This window comes from Melopsittacus undulatus, chromosome 4 (genome assembly GCF_012275295.1).
Source record: "Melopsittacus undulatus isolate bMelUnd1 chromosome 4, bMelUnd1.mat.Z, whole genome shotgun sequence".
Classification (NCBI taxonomy): domain Eukaryota; kingdom Metazoa; phylum Chordata; class Aves; order Psittaciformes; family Psittaculidae; genus Melopsittacus; species Melopsittacus undulatus.
Genome location: NC_047530.1, coordinates 3751108 through 3772492, shown reverse-complemented (window position 1 = coordinate 3772492; position 21385 = coordinate 3751108). Strand labels below are relative to the sequence as shown.

The following is a 21385-nucleotide window of genomic DNA, read 5'->3' as shown; positions in this document are numbered from 1 at the left end:
GAGGGAAAACAAAAGTGGAGATGCTATTTATCTGTTTCTTCTGCTACATAACAGGGGACATTCACTAAAACTAAAGGAATCACATTTAAAACCAATAAAAAAGAAATACATTTGTACACAGCACATTATTAGCCTGTGGAATTCTCTGCCACAAGACACTGTTGAGACCATGAGCTTCTTTAGTTCAGAAAAAGGATTACACATGAATAGTGATGAGAACATCCACAGTGTTCATCTTTACATGCTTCCCATTTAGGCTGCACATGTATGTTATGAAACAAATGCTTGTTCATTAGATAGTTTAATGGATATAAAAATGTGGGTGTTCTCATAGCTCATACAGATGTCCAATATATACACAGATACAAATAAAGATATATAAATTATATATAAATACACACATACAATCTGTGTTTTATGTCAGAAGACAAGTTTTAACTGATGATAGTGAGAACATTTTCTTTTTGGAAGCCTGGTCGGATGTTGTGCAGTTTAAGGATTCTTGTTCCTTCTGCTAACAGCTCTTTCACAGGACCAGTATTAAACTAGGTAGACCACAGATGTTATTTATAACAGTAGTCATATTGTTTGCTAGAGTGGCAAATGTTCAGAGTATCGCACAACTGGCATTTACAGGCTTGTTCAGGAAGAAGACAAATTTCTGCCATGCTCTAATATCACTACAGTTTTACTAGGGGACATAACATTTGTGAAACATGGTTCAGGACTATCCTTCAGAATAGTGAAGTCTTGCCACTAATATCTGCCCCATCTGGATAAAGATATAGAAGGGAAATGTGCTTAAAGATTCAAGTATGTCCCATGGCTGCTAGCCACAAGAGCTGCAGTGCTTTCTGCCAGCTGATGAGAATAGCAGATCAAGTACTATAACCTGAACAGGGGGTGAGAAAGCTAAAATCTGATGGTCGTCACTGCAGAGGAGATGTTACAATCAATAAGCTATTTTCCTCTAGAAAAGAGTTCTTCCTCTCTCTGCCTTAAGAACAGTATCTACTATGTGAGACTGAAAAGTAAGAGAAATAGAAGAATATCCAAAGTGATTTGTAGAAGGGGATAATGAAGGGGGAAAATCAGTGCAAAGTATTTCTGCCCCTTGGGAAAATTTGTTGATAAGCCAGCAAAGTTTTACAACTTCTTAGCACTCCATGCAAGGAAAACAAATCAAAACACCCAGACCCAAAAAGTGGCTCCAGAAATAATAGTTTACATTTTAACCCTGGAAGAAAAATTATGGAGCATTCACAAACAGCTGAAACCTCTGGTCAAGTTCTTTAACTTCCTGGCATGGAAAACCCAAATTTCCTGACATCTGTTGGAGCTAAATAATCAGAGTGTTCCTTTTGGTCTTCATTTGTTTGTTATACCATAGAGAAGACAGTAACCACTTTAGCACCCCTTTCTTGGTAAGAACTTTCACTGCAGCTATGTGACTTGACTCGCTAAAAGACGGATGGGGTCCATCTGCCCCAGAAGACATTAACTTCCAAGGGGAGAAAAAGTGGCCACAAGGCTTTGATTCCTTACAGTTAGCCTTGAGATGAGTCCATGCCAGAAAAAAAAGTGATTATAAAATGTGAGGATTTAAATCAATGTAAGGTTACATGGAATAATGTATGAGAGACTCTTATTACTCTGTCATGAGGGACATGCTTTGTTTTTCTATCCAATTACCACTTGCTAAATTTAGTGTCATAGCCATATAAACAAAATGCACTGGGCTTTTCTCTTTGTATATATTGTCCATTAATAACATATTTATTAGCCTAGGTACAGAAATTCTTCTTTTTCATGACCTAACAGAAAAGCACTACTACTTTCCTCACTTCTAGAAAACAAATCAAAATTCCCAAAGGATTATGCTTATCTAGAATGTGGATGATCAAGCGAAGGAATCTACAATCACATTTCTTAAACTTAGCAAATAAAAGACTCAGTACTTTTTTATTACCAATAGTGAGAAGAATTACGTTTATATCATGCACAGAAGTCAAAGTGATATCATAATATGCACTTTCTCTGAGCAGAGTCTAACAAAAACAAGTTGAAGTTGAAGCTGCTTTAACACTGTCAGCTTTTTAACAACAGCTTCTGGCAGCTTACCTTTATCCACTAATGAGAGGCCACAGGAATTTAAAATAAAACAATATTAGATGAACTGAAAAGGTAGAAAGCAAAGCTAACAAAATATGACACAGCATTACTTTCTAGTAGATGTGTCAAACTTTGATGATGCATAAAAAATGTATTGACATTCTCTTGCGTAGCAGGAAAGGCACAAGTTTAAACAAAAACTCTTCATGCGAATCATGCATAAGTTGAACTCTCCAAAGATGCAGCATTCTTAAAACCTTTTCTGCTCTATATACTGTACACAGTGCAGTCCCTTATAGGCATTTTAGAGTATATACATGATTTATCTGTATTTATTTACATTTCTATTATGCCAGCATGCTTGTGAAAAAACACTTTCTTACCAAGCTCTTCAAGCTCTGAGGTCATTGACTTAGACCGCAAGGTCAGTGCAGTGGTTGGAGCTCGCTTAGGAGGTGGTGGGGCTTTGCATTAAACAGAAGGATATACAGTGTAAGTAAATCCACATCTCTAAAGCACTATATTCAAATACACAGGTTTATATTAATTTAAAAGAATATGCTACATTAAATAAGGCAACAATAAATACATACACAGAGAGGAAAAAAACCCTAAGATGCTTTTCATGTACTGAATTTCTATACCGTTCCTACTTTAGCGTAGGTTGTTTGACACATCAGCAAGCTTTTATGTAACAGGATACATAGAAACATTTAAAGCTAAAGAACTGTGCATTTCTATTTTAAAGTAGGAAAAAAGACTTTCTAGAGAAAGTGCCTCCCAGCAGTTGTGCCCCTCTTAAGAAATACATATAGCTAAATATCTCCTGGAGACCAGGCAATATCTGCCAGACTCATTTCATCTTTGAAGAAACTGTTAAAGCTGAGAAATACAAGAAGGAAGATTGAAATTTATCTTAATAGTTACAGTGAGACTAGGGAAAACAGGTGATCATTAGAATAAAGAAGATCTTCAAATGCCAAGGCAATCAGCTAGCACAGAAGCTAAAATCCAGCACGCGTTTTAGTATCCTGATAACAAATGTTTCTGGAGGTCAGAAAAGAGCTTAACATCAGAAACATATTATGCCAGTGTTGGTAGGGTTTCAAATAAACAGAAAGGCCTCTGGGACATCATGAACAATGCAGAATTCCTAAGTGTTTTGGTCAATAGCATACATCAGGCTATGCTATTTTGACAAGAGGTGACAAAGCAGTTTGAGGGTAGGAGTGATGGAGCAAAGAAAGAGAAAATGTTCTTCCTGGATCACCTTTATCCTCTATGTCAGCATCACCTTTTCCCTGTTAAGTTCTATCACCTTCTTACATAGCCCTGAATGACAGTATGTCATAAGAAAGCAAAACTATAGCTCAGGTTCAGTGCCAGATTTGAGGCTTTGTGAGTACTGCACATATTAACTCCAGTTTGAAGTCTGCCCTTGCCCAACAAGAGAAGTGACAGCAAATCTGTGAGCGAAACTGTACAAGGCACTGTATTGTTAAATGGGATTTGGTATCTGCCACTGGCCTGCCCATAAAGGAGAGTGACAGCAAGAAAATCCTTCCACACAATTCCTGAGGTATAAGGGCAATTGCCAGGTAGCAAGAAAGGCATCAAAAAGGGACAAAATTGAAGAGTGACAGTTTTTTGGCAAATGACACATTATCAATAGAAGGCTCTGGGAAGATTAAAGATCTGTATTTGTTTTTACAGAAGCAACATCCCTTTGGATTATATACAACAGCACTTTTCTTTCAGGCCAATGTGACACATCCCAAAAGGCAGAGGTGGAAGGTTTGTTTAAAACGTGTGAATAGTAATGCCATCCAACTAAAAATAACACAGGACCATGATTTAATATAGCCCTTTTTTTCCCCAAATGGGCTTTAATTTTAATAAGCAGATGGCAAGAACACTCACAGTGTAGCCAAAGTTTCAGCCAGGACAAAGAGTGGCAGTTTGGAGCCCACCCTCTGCTCGAGAGCCAAGTGGCTGTGAGTGGCAATTTCAGAAACTGGTGGGAGGAAGTGGAATCTTCACAAGTGTGCTGTTGCTGTACTGAACACTAGTTAGCAGCAGCAATCTTTTCTGTTTAATGATAATTATGAGGGCCTAATGACTTCCCACAGTAGCTGTTACCTGAATAAACTCAGGGGTATCTAAGGTGAAGGAAATAGTGCAAAATCCTTTTTCTTTTTGTCTTTTGGTGAAATTTCGGTGGGTTTTTTTTTTGGGGCGAGTGGGTGGGAAACACATTAAAATTCCTAAGGGAGTAGCTCAACCTTATGATGTAGGTTAACCCATCATCTCCATTAAACCTTATTAAGAAGACATATTTCTTACTTTTCTTATTCTTACAGAGGTCCTTCCTAAAATATGTGTTTTGCAAAATCAGTAGCTCTCAATGATTTTAAGGGCAATTCAGTATAGAATTAAAACATAAAAGATAATCTGTTCCTTCTGCTTTTTTCTCTCTCACTACTGCAAGGAGTTTTACTACAAGATCTTCAAACATATGAATGTATAAAGATCCATAAAGATGAAATTTTATGGCCAGCATGAAAAGGGAATATTACCCTTTTTGTCATATATTAATGCATAAGTCAACAGAATTAAATTACTCTAAATTAAACGGAAGGTTATTTCAAATTTTAACAGTGAAGTCCATAAATCAGGATTTATAAACCAGCAATTTTATGTCCATGCTCTGTTTTCTGTGGAGCAAGACCAAAAAGACTCCATTAGGAAAAGAGGAAAATGTACCTTTCTTTCTAGCTGTGTCATCTGGATCAAGATTCCTGGTTACTGTGACAACCTTAAGAACTAGGTGATTGCCCCCTTGTCGAATCATGTTCACCACCTGCCTGTGGCCAACTTTCACCACGTTCTCATTGTTAACCTGGCAAAGAAAGAGAACAGTCTTTCAGATGAACACGCAGAAAACATCAGTTCTTTCAGTTTGAGAAACAGAAGGTAGAACAGGATGATAGAGATCTTCTAATTACTGCCTTCTAATAAAAATACATATTTAAGAAACAGCACATGAAAACAGAAAAACAAAGCTTCATGAAATATGCAACTAATTTCCTTATAATTGCCATGTTTTAAGAGAAGTTAATGAAAAAAGGTCAACCAAATCTTTCCCTTTATGTATTTTATTTCCAACAATTTGTGTGCTACAACTCTGCATTTCATACACTAAAACCATTTTCGTACATGATAGTAATTCATGATTCTATTATCCACAAACATTTAAATGCATTCCATGCTCTCTAACATAACCAATGAGAAATTAAGAAACTTTTACTTTACAGAATCACTGAATCACAGAATCCCAAGGGTTGGAAGACACCTCAAAAGATCATCTAGTCCAACCCCCCTGCAAGAGCAGGGTAACCTAGAGTACATCACACAGGAACTTGTCCAGGTGGGCCTTGAATATCTCCAACATAGGAGACTCCACAACCTCCCTGGGCAACCTGTTCCAGTGCTCTGTCACTCTTACAGTAAAGAAGTTCTTCCTGATGTTAACGTGGAACCTCCTATGCTCCAGTTTACACCCATTGCTCCTTGTCCTATCACTGGTTATCACTGAAAAAAGTCTAGCTCCATCATCCTGACACCCACCCTTTACATATTTGTAAACACTGATGAGGTCACTCCTCAGTCTCCTCCAAGCTAAAGAGACCCAGCTCCCTCAGCCTCTCCTCATAAGGGAGGTCTTCCACTCTCTTCATCATCTTTGTGGCTCCGCACTGGACTCTTCCAAGCAATTCCCTCTCCTTCTTGAACTGAGGGGCCCAGAACTGCACGCAATATTCCAGATGCGGCCTCACCAAGGCAGAGTAGAGGGGGAGGAGAACCTCTCTTGCCCTGCTAACCACACCCTTTCTAGTGCGCCCTAGGATGCCATTTGCCTTCTTGGCCACAAGGGCACATTGCTGGCTCATGGTCATCCTCCTATCCACCAGGACCCCCAGGTCCCTTTCCCCTTCACTACTTTCCAGCAGGTCAACCCCCAACCTGTACTGGTACATGGGGTTGTTCTTCCCCAGATGCAAGACTCTACACTTGCCCTTGTTGAATTTCATCAAGTTTCTCCCTGCCCAACTCTCCAGCCTGTCCAGGTCTCGCTGAATGGCAACACAGCCTTCTGGTGTGTCAGCCACTCCTCCCAGTTTAGTGTCATCAGCAAACTTGCTGAGGGTACACTCAGTTCCCTCATCCAGATCGTTGATGAAAATATTACAGATCATCCATAAAAAAGGATTTTTCACTCCTGAAGTAAACTCATGTTTAAGAGACACTCTTTTATTATATGCACTCTCCTCATCTCCCAGCATTTTCCTTCCGGAAGTTTCTGGAAGGATCTAATGTCTTGCAAGCAAAGGCAGGAGGGCCACAGCAGTGCAGACCAGTCTTAGTGGAGTTAAGTGTGTGACGCCCTGACCAGCTACTGCAGTCATGCCAATTAAACTGCACTGCAACATTCAATTTGAAAATACATATTCTCTGGGTAATTCCTAGTGCTGCATCATCATTTTTTGTTCTATATGTCTTTCCATAATATTAATAGACATAGAAGAAAGTACAGGCATAAAACCTGTGTATAAGCATGGATAAAAGTAATTGATTTATTCATTCAATCTAGAAGAAGTCACTGAAAGCTATATGAAATCTGAATGACAGCTGCATATAAGTGCTGCATGTGCTATTTGAGCATAAAAGATATTGAGGAATGGAATGAGTGAAGAAAAGATGCTGCCAGAATCCATGCTGGGAAGTTGATCTCTCTCCAAAATTCAACTGACTCAGTTATATTTTACTGAGATTGCTCAGTGCCTTCCAAAATGAACAGTCATTTTCAAAATAAAGTGGTTTTAGGCTCCTCTATTTGTTCTGACAGTCTGGGCATCTCACACACTGAAGAATTTACAGTTTAGAGCAAATTCTCTCGTTAAATATTATTGCCATTCAGCAGAACAATCACAAGCAGAACCATTTCAACTCAAAATCATTTTCCCATCCATTGTAGCAAAAGAAAACCTTGTCTTTTTCAGGCTTTAGCTGAGACAAAATGCATTATGCTGAAATAACATCTTGGTAAACCAGATTTAAATACAATGCTGCAGTCAGAAGTCTCAAAGTATGTCTGCGTGCTATGGCTACAAGCTTGAGATGCTTTCTGAGTTTCATGTGCAGTGATGTAGGTGTAACACATGCTGAACATCCAGACCTGCTGAGCAGGCAAATATGAAGTTCTCCCATTCTGTAGGTTGAGGATATAAAAGAATATTGATTTGAATAAGACTCTTGCTGTTCTATTTTACACCTTCTTGGCATCTGGCATTTAATCCCAAGATCTGGTATTTAGCTGGACCAATGGCATGCAAATTTTATCTGCCTAAAGCATTTTAGCAAATGGAATTATCCATTTACTTCCCAGTTCCTTCCAGTGTCAAGACCTAAACCAGGTAATTCTATTCCACAGCAAAAAAGTTCATGTAATTAAGAACTACAGGAGGCATCTACTCTATCTTTACTGGATCTAAATTTTAAGCCACTGGAAGCCAGTGTGGATTACAATATAATCCCTACTGCTGTCAAAAATAGAGACCTCCAAATAAATCAGAAGTTAAGATTAATCAAACACATGTACACTAGTGTAAAGTGATAAATGTGTACAATGATCAACAGCTTCTGCAGTATGCCATCTGTTCACATCCCTATGTGCAGTGATATTTAACATTTAGAGCAAGAGCAAATATATATGACACGTTTTTTTAAAGCTGCTTCAGAAACAGCACCTGTAAATGACTGTTCCTAGCAGCTTTGTTTAAAAGGAGTGTTACAAAAGCTGGGACCTAAAAGATTTCTATTGTAAACATAAAAATATTGATGGAAGATCTGAAGATTATTTAAGCCAGAGTTTATAGAAATATTTGATAACAAAAGAGTCAGGAATTCAGTAGAGAAGGATCTTACCCGCACTTTAGCACCTCACTGAGTAAAACTACAGCATGATTAAAAAGCCACAACATTGGAATTCTCAATTCCAATTTTAGTGACAGAGTCTCTGTTTCTTTTGCCCTTCTTCTTCACTATATTCTATCTAAGCCAGATGACTCCAGAAATGGTCAGTATAAGGAGTAAGTCAACAGAGTTTCAGCAGGTTGCTTTGATAGTTTTAGCTTGATATTAGTCAGCAAAACTTTATCAGGTGTGAATAACGTGGTGAGACTGTCTCTGCTTCCACCTCAAGCTTTGGCAGTGGGGAACGGTTACTGCACCTCATCCAGTGAACTTTTCTAAGCAGTAAACCAGGTATCTATGTAATTGTACTGTGTTGTAATCGATATTAAATGTGAATCACATTCATAGAATCATAGAATAGTTAGGGTTGGAAAGAACCACAAGATCATCCAGTTCCAATCCCCCTGCCATGGGCAGGGACACCTCACACTAAACCATGGCACCCAAGGCTTCATCCAACCTGGCCTTCTTTGAAACATTAAAAAATCTTTTTGCTTTTAGTGGCAAAGTGTGTCGAAGGATATTCTACAAACAGCCAAACTACCAAAGCTGGTTTGCAGGCACAAATCTGTGTCTCTTCTTCAACCCAATCTTCAACCCACTATTTTCTGTAGTCTTTCACTGCATAACCTTATGTTCTTTTCCTTTGACTCTTCCCTCAAATTTCCCTGCACACAACTTTCTTTCCCATGGCCTTCATAAGTGAAAATAGAGAACAGAAATAGATACGTGCTGTGGCTGGTTCCATGTGACACTAATGGCAACTGGTGAGTCAATAATGCAAATGCAAGGAAAACTGCCCCTTGGGACAGCCAACACTTTCTGTAACTCTCTTCTATCCATTCCCAACTCTCAGCAAAAGCCCCAGGACTTTGAAATTCATGTTTTAGGATCGTTTAGTTAAAACTGGGCAGTGGGATGGAAGTTACTGGGAAATAATTCATGAAATAATACAAACTTACAGACTCAATGCCTTGATAAATTAGCCTCAACTGGAAGCCTGAGCTATCTCAGGCTGAACTTTCTCTTTGGGGAGGCATGAAATGTTCTTGAAGTTTTTAAAAGGAAGAATACTTTTGTGAAGATCAAGATCTTTTCACCTCTTTGTCTCAGCACTTTTTCTACCTTGTATGATAAAGGTACACGGAGTTTTTTAGAGCAGTACAATTTACAAGGCAGGAAAGTGATGACTTAAGAGCAGCTGGAGGCAGAAATGAGAAAAATCCATAGTAGACAATTTTTCCATATAAAGTAATTTTCTAGTAGTGTGCAATGCGTTGCATGTCAATATCTTGAAGTATTATCAGACACAAGGCTTTTACCACTGTTTTTGATGTATTTCATGTAACATAACCTGGAGTGAACCACTGGGTGGAAAGGATCAAGTGACCATGCACAGAGCCAAGGCCACAGGCAAGAGGCAGCTGCTCCCCAGCCTTCACCCCACAGGATCACACCACTGCTGGTCAGCTTACACCTAATGGCAGCTGGCACAAGAGAACGGCAGAGCAACACTTTACTCATCAGTTCTGGGCCCCTCACTACAAGAGAGACATTGAGGTCCTGGAGCGGGGCAATAGAAGGGCAATGGAGCTGGTGCAGGGCCTGGAGCACAAGTGTGATGGGAAACGGCTGAGGGACTTGGGGGGTTCAGTCTGGAGAAGAGAAGGCTCAGGGGGGACCTTATTGCTCCCTACAACTGCTTGACAGGAGGATGGAGCCAGGAAGGGGCTGGGCTCTGCTCCCAAGGAATGAGGGATGGGACAAGAAGAAACGGCCTCAAGCTGCACCAGGGCAGGTTTAGATGGAGTTGATGAACAATTCCTTCCCCAAAGGGTGCTCAGGCATTGGAATAGGCTGCCCAGGCCAGGGCTGGAGTCACCATCCCTGCAAGTGTTCAGAAACTTCAGGAAGCCCAGGAAAAAAATGTTGGCAGGTGACTGCTGAAACAACTAAGCTGCAGAATACTTTATAGTTTGTGATAAAGAAGCTTGTCCTTTTCCAGTGTGGGCATTTTAAGACAGGAAATTACGTTTTTCACAAACAAATTGAACAGTCTAAAGTTAAAGTATTTAGTTTACACTAGTTGTATTGGTCATTCTTTTGCAGGTAGTAAAAAGGTGGCCATTTTTGCAGGTGTGATGGGTAAAACTATCTTGTAATGCTGTCTATTTTTAAAGTGATTATTTTTGTCTAGGCTCTTCAGTTTTACATGTCTGGAGTCAGATTGGAATTTCCTAATTGGAATTAATTATTTTAAATTCTTAGTCTCAAGAAGGGGGGAAAAAGAAAAGTCTAAATGTATGATTTTATGATTCAGTTCAAAACGGTTTTATTTTCTTGCTTTTCATAGTTTAAATACAAGATCTTGTGGATTACAAGGGAGTGTTCATGTGCTAGAAGGCTGGCAAAAACGTGTTACTGTTTAAGAGTAATGACCCCATGATGATGATGATGATGATGGCAGTAGTGATGATAACCTTTAGCTTGGGTGGCATGGTTTAGTGGGAGGTATCCCTGTCCATGGCAGACGGATTGGAACTAGATGATGTTAAGGTTCTTTCCAACCCTAACTACTCTATGAGGCCCCCAGTGATATGGTTTAATGGGTCTTGGTTGGACTTGATGATCTTAAAGGTGTTTTCCAACCCAGTTGATTCTATGATTCTGTGACTGGTCAGTATTTGGACGAGATATGGATGGACCTGTTTGCAGCCATAAGTGGAGGTACATGCAGCTGCTCCATCCAGACACTTTTGGAAACATTTAAGACACTAAATATTCCTCTATGACAGCAAACAATACTTGCCATCACCTCCCCAGAGTTAAGAGGTTTTATTCCTTTCCCCTAGCTGATGGAATCAGTTATTGACGTAGTTGTCATTTCACAGCTTCCTACAGCAATGCAATACACTAGAGTGTGAAAGTCAGTTCTCCAAGACAAAAAGCAATGTGCTGTGTCTCCTTTCCACCCCCACCACTGTGACCACAGCAGACACATTGCTGCTTTCTCCAACACCCTCTTGGAGAACTGAAAGAGCTTTGGGGCTTGCATTCAGTGTGCTTCAGAGTTGGGACTTATACATGCTTAAAGCTCCAAGCCAAAGACTGTGGTCAACAATGACATTCCTCTTGCATAAAGAGCTTTGAACATCACTAATGAAAAGTTCTCTCTCCAACATGACCATTCTCTCAAGAGATGATTCAAAAGCATGGACTAAAGCAGTGACAAACTGACAGTCATAAACTTCACTCTTGAACATCCAGGTCCACTGCTCTGACTTGATCTTACTGAGCATTTGTACATCACAGCATCTGAACCCCACAAAACCCAATAGAAATAATGAAACTTTACTCAAGAATAAATAATGCTGTGGTCTCCAAGAGCCAAATATCAATCACATTATTTTCTCTACGCAGAAGAAGCATGAAAACCCATGACATCAATAAATTCCTTCTGAACTTTACCAAGAAAAAGATGCTCCTGTTCAGGCAACCCAGACACAAGTGCACATGATGGAGAAGGAAAACAGCTCATTAAATGGAAGAAGTTTACAAAGGGATAGGATATGGTAGCAACTGGTTTAGAGCAAGTATGAATGGAAGGCAGCAAATTCATCTGATGGGTGATTTCAAGAGATGTGCTCTGGGAAGGGTACCACAAGAGAAGTCCTGAAGTCAGAAGAAGAGGAGGAAGGCAGAAGCAGCATTTAACATGAGGTGATTACTATGAGCACAGAGAAGCAGAAGCAGGTGTCTTCTCTCTTGGTCTGTTTGTACAAAGACATAAAGACATTTTAGGTAATCTCAGAGGCCACAAAGAGCTTCAATATGCTGCAGGAAGAGAGAGGACTATAGCAAGATGTGAGGCAGTGCATCCACACAGATGCTACTGAGGGGCATGAAAACCGTAAACTGGTTGTTTCGTGTATAATTGCATTGACACACCACTAAATGACCACTATGCTGCCTACTGGGCATCTGGTATTGACTGCAGGAGCAAGGACAGGGGTAGAATTACCTTAAAATTGTTCCCTGAAGATCAAACTTACCCCTCCACCCCCTAAATAAAAGTATTTCCAGATCTTAAAGTAAATGAAGGAGTGTATTCTTTACAGTGCTCATTTACTCCCCAGAGAAAGCTACACTCGGGCAGGTCCTCATTCTTTTGCCACATTCCCCACCAGGCAACATGTGATTGCAAACAGACTCTTCAGTGTGTAAATACATGCTTTGAGTTCACTTCCACAGGCAGATTTAGGGGAGGAAAAACCAAATGCTATTATTGAAAAATGTGGATTTTTCTGGAGGAAAGAGTGTGTTAATGAGTGTCCCAGAGATGCTGAGGCAGTGTTCAAAGCCAGGTTGGACAGAGCCTTGGTAACATGGTCTAGTGTGAGGTGTCCCTGCCCATGGCAGAGGGTTGGAACTGGATGATCTTAAGGTCCTTTCCAACCCAAACCATTCTATGAATATATGATTCTACGAAAATGAAATAAAACAAAACAAAACCAAACCTGCAAGTGGTAGGACAGCAGATGCATGAGCTGGAACATATTCACCAGAGCAGCCTTGCCGTAGGAAGGTGCAAAAGAAAAATACACTACCAGAGAAAGAGACCTTTGCAGAGCTTGTTCTATTAATAATAATAATAAAAAAGCCTTAATTTCTTGCATCTTAATCCTTTCATTATCTAAACATTCTCTCAGTGGAAAATGTAGTCAATCATTTTCAACAGAAATTAAGCAGACAAAACTCCATCATTGTGCTCACAATGATGATCGGTGCAATGGTGAATAAATTCACCTTGAAGTTGTGAACACATGTCAAAATAAGCTTCCCAAAAGCTCTTCCTGTCCATTGAAGTGCTTGAAAGAACAACAAACCCCAAACCTGTTACACACACGTACAACCCCTGCCTACACACTCCTTAAAAATCCATCAGTTTTTAAAGAACACACATTAACCCAATTACAATTTGTACCAGTGCAATAAATAGCACAGGAGTCATTTTGTGGGCTCAGATTATACTTTTGCATTTCAAGTAACTACACAGATGTGCACATAACGCTGTGTCAGGGTGTCACAAAGCAGCAGGAATATCCCATCTGTTAAGTGTTCTTATTTTGGAGACTAGAATGTGAGACAAAGATACAGTGACCTAAACGATCTCTGGGAAGTTATTTGTTCACTTGTCGTATCAGTGGTGCTAACCCAGGGGTCAGCTGCAAGACTCTGTCCCTCACTGAACACCAGCAATTGATCGTGGTGTCTGAGGTTGTGTTGCCCTGAACAGTTTGTGATGAGCTGGAGCAGTTTATAGAACAAACTTAGGTCCCAAAACTTGATCAGGTCATGGTGTCTTGTGATTGTGTTGCCCTGAACTCTTTGTGATGGGCTGGAGCAGACTATAGCACAAACTTAGTTCAGGTCCAAAATCTGCACTCTACAAGTGTATTTAGTGTCTCAGATCTATTGTTTGATCTACTAAACCCCATAAATTCATTCTAAATGCCAAATGCTTTTACCAGTGCTTGCCTTCTGTTGCAATTCAGAATCAACAGGCTCATAAGCAGCATGAAAGTGGACAGTACACCTTGAAAGGTTTCTGTGCAAAGCAAATTCAATCAAATCCTGTTGGCAGCATATTTCCCCTGAGTATTACAGGAAAGGACTGAATGAATAATACATTTGCTGATAAAGTTTGGAAATCCTAATGAGAAGGCAAGTCAAAAAGGTCCAAATCCAAAAGATGTTTTGGATTAATATGAGATTTTATGTGCTTATGAAATGCATTTAACCACAAACAATTTCAAGATCCACTGTCTCAAAAAGCTGTCCTACGAATTTGATTTGTGTCTTAAATTAAAATAGAAAGTAATGTAATATATAAATGAGTCCTATCATGGAAATTTATTCAGAAATTTCTGTCTGGAAGCTCCATTATTCACATAATGCCACAGAAGCTTAAACAAAAAGACAAAAGGAGATGGCTTCAGTCCATTGGGCCTCAACTCTTCATCTACTTGAAAAGGTCCTGAAACAGGCCTTGAACAGTCTCTGGAAACTCCTGAAAACCTGCTTATGCAAGTAAGAAGATAGGTTACATTCTGGTCTCCAACACAAATACCTCTGATTGTGATTAGTGTTTGACCAATGCCCATTTCATGTAATCAGTGTAAAAGATGCTTCAAAGACTTCATGAACTGGTGTCTTAAAAGGCACTATTAAAAAAAGAACAACAAACCCAAACACAGAATTAGGGATATCAGCATGAGGGAATTCCATCTGGAATCTGGCATTAGGAAATTTGCAATAGTAATCCACTTGTTCATAGATTTGCCTGGATTAGTGGCCCTAATGCATGGGAGGCTGTAAAGGAGCAGGAAACTGGACTAGGTGGTCACCAGAGGTGACTTCTACCTCAACAAGTTGAGCCTATGGGGTTTCTTCAAATAAGAATCACAGAATCATAGGATGGTTTGGGTTAGAAAGGACCTTAAGAACATCCAGTTCCAACCCCTGCCACGGGCAGACACATGTCACACGAGCCCATGTTGCCCAAGGCTCTGTCCAGCCTGGCCTTGAACACTGCCAGGGACAGACTATTTACCACTTCTTTGGGCAACCTGTTCCAGTGCCTCACAACCTTCACAGTAAAGAACTTCTTCCTTATATCTAACCTGAACTTCCCCAGTTTAAGTTTAAACCCATCACCCCTTGTCCTATCATAAGGAATCCTTTCAGAAGAAGAGGTATATATAAATTACAGAAGTAGCAAAACCAGTGGTAGCACTGCCACAGCACAGATTTCTCTGCATAAGCTCAAACATTGGGGTAAACAAACAAGCTATAAGATATCTAAGGAAAAGACCCTGTGGAGATAACACGTCTTGAGGCTTTCTATTTCATCCTGTCACCACACTTCTGCCTGTTTCCACACGGGGGAACATTGTGACTTTCCTCCAGCAGCTCCCATGACAAGGAACTGTGAACTACCTGGGGCTTGCTCCCTGCAAGGGCAGGTTGAAGCAGTCTCCCGGGTGAAGCCCAGGATCTGAAGTGCTGCTCCAGCCAGTCAACACTTTTCCTGCAGTAGATTTAGCAGTGACAAAGCCGTCGTTTTCTGAACTGCAGCAAAAACTTTGTCTTTGCCTAGAGATAGCTGAGCCCCACTGCTGAGGAAGGCTTTAGCCTGCATCTCTTCATCCCTCTGAGTAGCACCAGTACTGCACATCTTGAGCTGTGCTTAGGAACATCTATTTCTGATAGAAGCATTGGAATGAAGAGGCATCCCAGCTCATAAGCTCCAGACTCCTTTGTTGTCATGGCAACTGCATCACATAATTTGTTTCTTAACATTTAGCCAAGCTCCATCTTGGAACTTCTTAGATTTCTTGTCCCTGTAATTCCTGTTAGACCCAGAACCTCTGGCAAGGACCTTCTTTTCCTCTAATTTCCATCCTAGCTGTGACTAGCTTGTATTAATCCTTTTTCCCTGTGCCAAACTGCCAGAAGCCTCAGTAGCTGGTTTCATGCTACTCTCCATGCATTCTACAAACATATCAGATGGGAGTAATGTCCTGTGTTGGCTGAACAAGCATTTTAATAACCTACCATGACAAAGAGTCTAAAACCCAAATGGAGCACAACAGTTGTCGAGCCCTTCAAAGCCAGGAGAGTTTGGTTTTGGTTTTTGCTTTCTTTTAATGTGTCTGACTTCAAACTAGCTTACAAAGATGGTCATATGTCCACCTGTATTTCACCCAACTTACACTGCACCCATGTCTGACCTCCCAAGAGAAACACAAAATGCACTTTATTCTAATAACCTACTAGACTTAGGTGGGGAATACTGGTGTTACCCCCTTCCTCACAGCCCTTGACCTCGAGCAGAGCCATTTGTGAGTACCTGAGAGTGTTACTTACACACAGCCAGTGGAAAATGTTTGGGAGTTTAAGTTCAGCAACAAAATATTTGATCCTAATGTTGGCTTAATAACTGCAAAAGCCCTGACCTTTTTCCACAAGAGTCAAGTTGTGATTTTTGCTCAAGTGTCCATCTATATGTACATATATGCACACAAACACAGCAAATAAGAAAACAACTGGATATTTTACTGGATCTTTGCTTATCCCCGACTTATTTTACTTAATGGCTTTCAGTAGTAATCCAGCCTTACTAGAAAACAAAAGCAATGGAACTAGGTATCAAAATGTTTTCCCAAGAACATCTTTTGTCCCATTAAAAACATTGCCAAGAAACACAAACATCAGCATTGCTTCTGTAAAGAACTCAGTGGTCAAGTTTGGGATCAAAGTTGAAAGCATCCACTGTAAGAAAAGCAGCAGAATTGAAGGCTGCCTTTTATCTCTTACCCATGGCATGGCTTAAAAGGTGGAAACATGTTAAAGCAGCATTTTACTCCAACATTTTGCATTTTACCTACTTGTATCTAATCTGAAAGCTATTGAAAGTAACAGTACTACTGTCCTCATAGGACTACCTTAAACAGAACATTTAAGCACCACTCAATTACTTGGGCCCATTCCTATTAGAAATAATTGTCTCCATTAATCAGGACCTGTTTCTATTTTGAATCATTTGGTTTAAGTCCCATTTCTTATCAGAGGTTCAATTAACTTTATTGCAGTTGATTGAACTGCAGTGTACTGCAATCAATTAAATGACACTTAGGATGAATCTGTCCAATGGCTTTCAGGTGCAAGAGGTAACAGTTTGTTACCTCCCAACTTCTCTTAAGAAAAAAAAATCAAGTGAACTGCACACATCTGTTTTCCTCTCTCATAGGCACACCTGCAAACATTTCAATTTCTGAGGAATCTTCAGAACAGTATTCCACCAAACTGGTATCTATTGATACAAGGCAGTATGAGGTGGTGACTTCCACTTGATAGTTTAGCCTGGTTTAAAGAATGTGACTTGTATTCACTGAATATTTAATGGTCTGAGGATGTCAAAGATGACACAAAGATGTGCCAGACACAAAGTCTGGCAGGTGTCAGCTCTCCATTTCAGCACACTCAGTGCAGCTATCAGACAGGAGAACCTGGGGACAAGCTCTAGTGCTCCAACCACAGAGACTGGGCATGGTGTGGTCAATAGATAGGAAGAAAGTCTGGGCACAGTTTAACATTTCATCTCCTTTCTCTACCAAATCTTCTCTTCCTTAACCCTGTCCTGCTAACTCAGGAGCATGCCAGAGCCAAGTATGTCATCTGGCTGGTTCACAGGGATCCTTGGGAGAAGGGTGGCCTAAAATTTAATCACAGAGGTTGGATTTGGCACTCACTTCGCCCTTTGCCCTAGTTTTGTTGGCACTGTGTTTATTTGCTACTCCTTTTGTCTTCTGAGGATGAACTTATTTCGTGTATCTGAGTTCCATTAGTACCAAATAGTTCATCCACTTGCTGGTATGTTTGTTGCTTCTTTCCTTAAAATAAAACTCAGGAAATATTTCCTTTCTTTTTTTTTTTTACCAATTTCCAAAGCTTTAAAAATATATGTTCTAATTTAAAATTCAGTAAAATTAAAATGAAGTTTGAAGTGCAACAGTGAGTATCTTAACATTCATCTCATGAACTTGTCTCTTGCATTTAATTTGTTCTCAGATGCTATTACAGCCTATAAATTATGGTACAGAACCAGCACCAAAAATAAGGTACCAAAAATAGCAAACTAGAGGTCATCCATATACTAACAAAACTTCTCTTGCATATCTGCCCTTCACAGATGAAAGCATGCATGAAACCCTAAGACTGCTCAACCACTGCAAGCAAAGCTGGTTTCTCCTCATTTCTCTGATGTAACCAGTTACCATCTCTGCTGGGGTTTGTTCTGAGGTCTGAGCAAATCAGTTTGCTCACGTAAAGAAAAGCAACGCAACCCAAGCTGCACATTCAAGCAGTGGTTCTGCAGGGCAAAAGCAAGTTTAATAGGCTCTTGTCCCTCTGCGTTCCCCTGCTGACCACCCACCCACACACTAGCTTGGCAGTCAGTCAGCAGAGACAATAATGCTTGTGGGGCCCTTCTGAGAAGCTGACTCCAGAGGGGAAAAAAAAACAACCCAGGATGATCATTTTAATCTGTATCATTTAGGTGAAATGATATTACTGAATGATTCCACAAATGACCATTGTGATCTGACTGCTTGGGCCAGTGATGGGCAGCACAGTGGGTGGACAAGTTGTGGACAAGCACCCTTTTGGTACTACCACGCATTGCTGGTACATCCCTCAGCTCTTCTGGGACGGCTCCTTGCAAGGAAGCCTGAAGAACATGATTCTGTTTGGACAAATTGCTTTGCTAAGCCAGGCCTATCCCTGGAGCTCACTCATAGAACAGCATCACCTCTGTGTGGGGACAGGCATGAAGGACAGAGGAAGCTGAAGCATTCCTGCTGCAAGTACCATGAAACTGCACACTGGAATAGTGCTCATCTGCCAAACTGACCTTTGAAGCAATTAAATGCTTCAGACCCCAATGAAACAATTCCCAGTTTAACACTTTATAAAAACATGAGGCTATGCTCAACCCTAAAAATAAATCCTTTTTTTTTTTTCAAATCAGGAGTACAGTGGTATTATGCAAGCACTGAGAAGACAATAGATCTTTATTTGAATTCTGAATGAACCACCTTATAAGTATTTACAGTAGGTAGAAGATAGCAGGCTAAGCCCTTCTATTTTTAAAACTGTGCATACCTACATTAAAGGCCATTAGGCAGAGAATTCTAAGATATGGATCAAAATATAGATCTCTTTAGGAGTACTAATTCTGCAGCCCAACAGACTTTCTCATTAGGTAAGCACACATGAACCAAGCAACACAATTTAAAATGAAACATTATGGATGCAAGATCAACTGGCTGGTTCTGTATATTTTCATACTTTTTAGTTAAAGCCTTTACAGAGATTACATAGATATATTGACAGAATGTGTTGTCATCAAGCACAGATAATCTATATTTCCTCCTCCCACATAGAGTCACTTTCCAGAAAATGCCTCTGCACTAGAAACAATAAAAAAATGAATTGCTCATGTATTTCTCTTTATATAGGAAAGCCTTGCAGCATCCAGAGATAACTCTTTCTTAAAGCTGTGTTAGTTTTAACTGCGCTGCCTTAAACCTGGAATCGCTCATAAGGTTTTTTGGAGGCCATGTATCATGGTGTTAAACCTCACAGAACCGTTAGGTTGGGATGTATATGTTGGCATTTGCTATACAAAGCTAAAAGAAACCACAATAAAACATTTATGTCTTTAGACTGAGACTTGCAGGCAATTACTTTGTTCAGGTATACATGCTACAAGCAAGTAAGGAAATAAGAGCTACATATGAGAGCTTTAAATAGGTAAAGACAATGTAAGATAATATTCCTTATTCAGCATGCAATCCAGTCACTTTCTCTATGGAAGAACACAAAGAGGCGCTTCCAGAGAGACAAACAGGAACAGCTTGATTTTTTAACCACACAGACTGGGCCTTGTTGTAAAGCACATTTACTTGTTATGTGTCTGCAGTGATTACTGTTGGGGAGGAGTGTGGTTTTGTGTTTCAACACCTATTAGAACATTACACACTCTGTGGGCAGGTGTTTAAATTTGTCCCCCACTAGGCCCATGGAGCATGTGGGCAGCCCAAGTTCTGCACTATCTGGTGACCTAAGAGCATCGGATCATTTGACTCCTGTTTGCCCAGTGGAGCTGCGCAGCTGACCCATACTACTGAAAGACATCCTTGGATCCAGCAAGTCCTGATTCAATTAACTTTATGCTTATATAGCACTAGGGACTAAAAAACTGGTCACCAGTTTATGCCTGATGACCATTTTGCCATGGCTATGCCTGAGAACAAGACTGAATGAAGAATGAAGCCCTAAGGAATGCTTAAGCACATCCAGCATCATAGGACCATAGCACACTGTAATTACAAATATGCAACTGTTTAGTTTAAAATAACCAAACTAAATTATAAACACATTTTAAACTACATACAAGCAAGGAATAGATTGGAATTACTAAGGTAGAAAAAAAGAATCCACTCCAACTGTGACAGGACAAGGGGTAATGGGTTAAAACTTAAACAAGGGAAGTTTAGGTTGGATCTAAGGAAGAAATTCTTTACTGTAAGAGTGCTGAGGCACTGGAATGGGTTGCCCAGGAAGTTGTGAATGCTCCATCCCTGGTGATGTTCAAGGCCAGGTTGGACAGAGCCTTGGGTGCCATGGTTTAGTGTGAGGTGTCCCTGACCATGGCAGGGGTTTGGAACTGGATGATCTTAAGGTCCTTTCCAACCCAAACCATTCTATGATTCTATAACTGTAGCAGCTTGGTTGCATAAAGAGATGCTGACACCTTGGGACCTTTAAGCCTGTGCTTTGGTTTGACAGCCTTGAAAAAGGAAAAGAACTAATCCACTGTAATGCACCTGACCAAACATCTAAGGCCCAATGAATGGAAGTGAAAATCAGATTTGATTAGGAGCACAACACATTGTACAAACCAATAATTTTACTATCTACTATTAGATAGTGGAAGTATCTAAGAGTAGATACTAAAATAGTAGATACTAAAATAGTAGATTCTAGATTAGAAGTATCTAATATTATTACTACTATCTACTATCTAATATCTTTAGTATCTACTTTTTCTGTCGAATGTCAAAATTCACCAGATGTATCACAAGGACAAAACAAAAATCCTACTCATCCTACTTAGTAAAAGAGTGTATCTGTATGTGTATCTGTATACATACATATATATGTCTGGATATGTGTATCTGTAGTTATCATGTAAACCTGATACTAGCCACAGATACATGGCGTTACACAACATCAACTCAAAAGTCGCAAAACACAACTTCTGCAATTCTCTCTAAAGAAAACACACTTGTTTATAAGAACAACTTCATTAATTCATAATGAGTCCTTTCGTTACCACCTGGAAGTAACAATGTTCTAATTTATTTACTGTCCACACAAAATGACTTTTTATCATCTCAAGTGAAAGTGTAAGTGCACAAAGGAATGTTTTTTTTTGCTTAGTGACCCTGCAGCTTAGATGTATAACAGCAGACTCCTCAGAGCATTTTGTCATAGTGAATAAGAATCAGCAACAAACCTTTCATTAAGTTTGATTTTATTTGTAAATAGTTTGAAATAAAACCCTATTTTCGTATGATCTGATGACTCATGGAGCACGAGGCAGTTTTCTGGC

At 39.9% G+C, this 21385-nt stretch overlaps 1 protein-coding gene across 2 annotated transcripts in view; it reads right to left on the bottom strand.

The window, feature by feature from the left end:
• Positions 1 to 21385, bottom strand: part of SHANK2 (SH3 and multiple ankyrin repeat domains 2) — a 343309-nt gene that overhangs the window by 35310 nt on the left and 286614 nt on the right. For both annotated transcript variants that reach the window (XM_005154182.3, XM_034062090.1), the window contains 3 exons: positions 4876 to 5011; positions 2496 to 2576; positions 2122 to 2130 (listed from right to left, as the gene is read on the bottom strand). In XM_005154182.3, coding sequence (XP_005154239.2) covers positions 2122 to 2130; positions 2496 to 2576; positions 4876 to 5011 — 226 coding nt within the window. The remainder of the gene's footprint in view (positions 1 to 2121; positions 2131 to 2495; positions 2577 to 4875; positions 5012 to 21385) is intronic.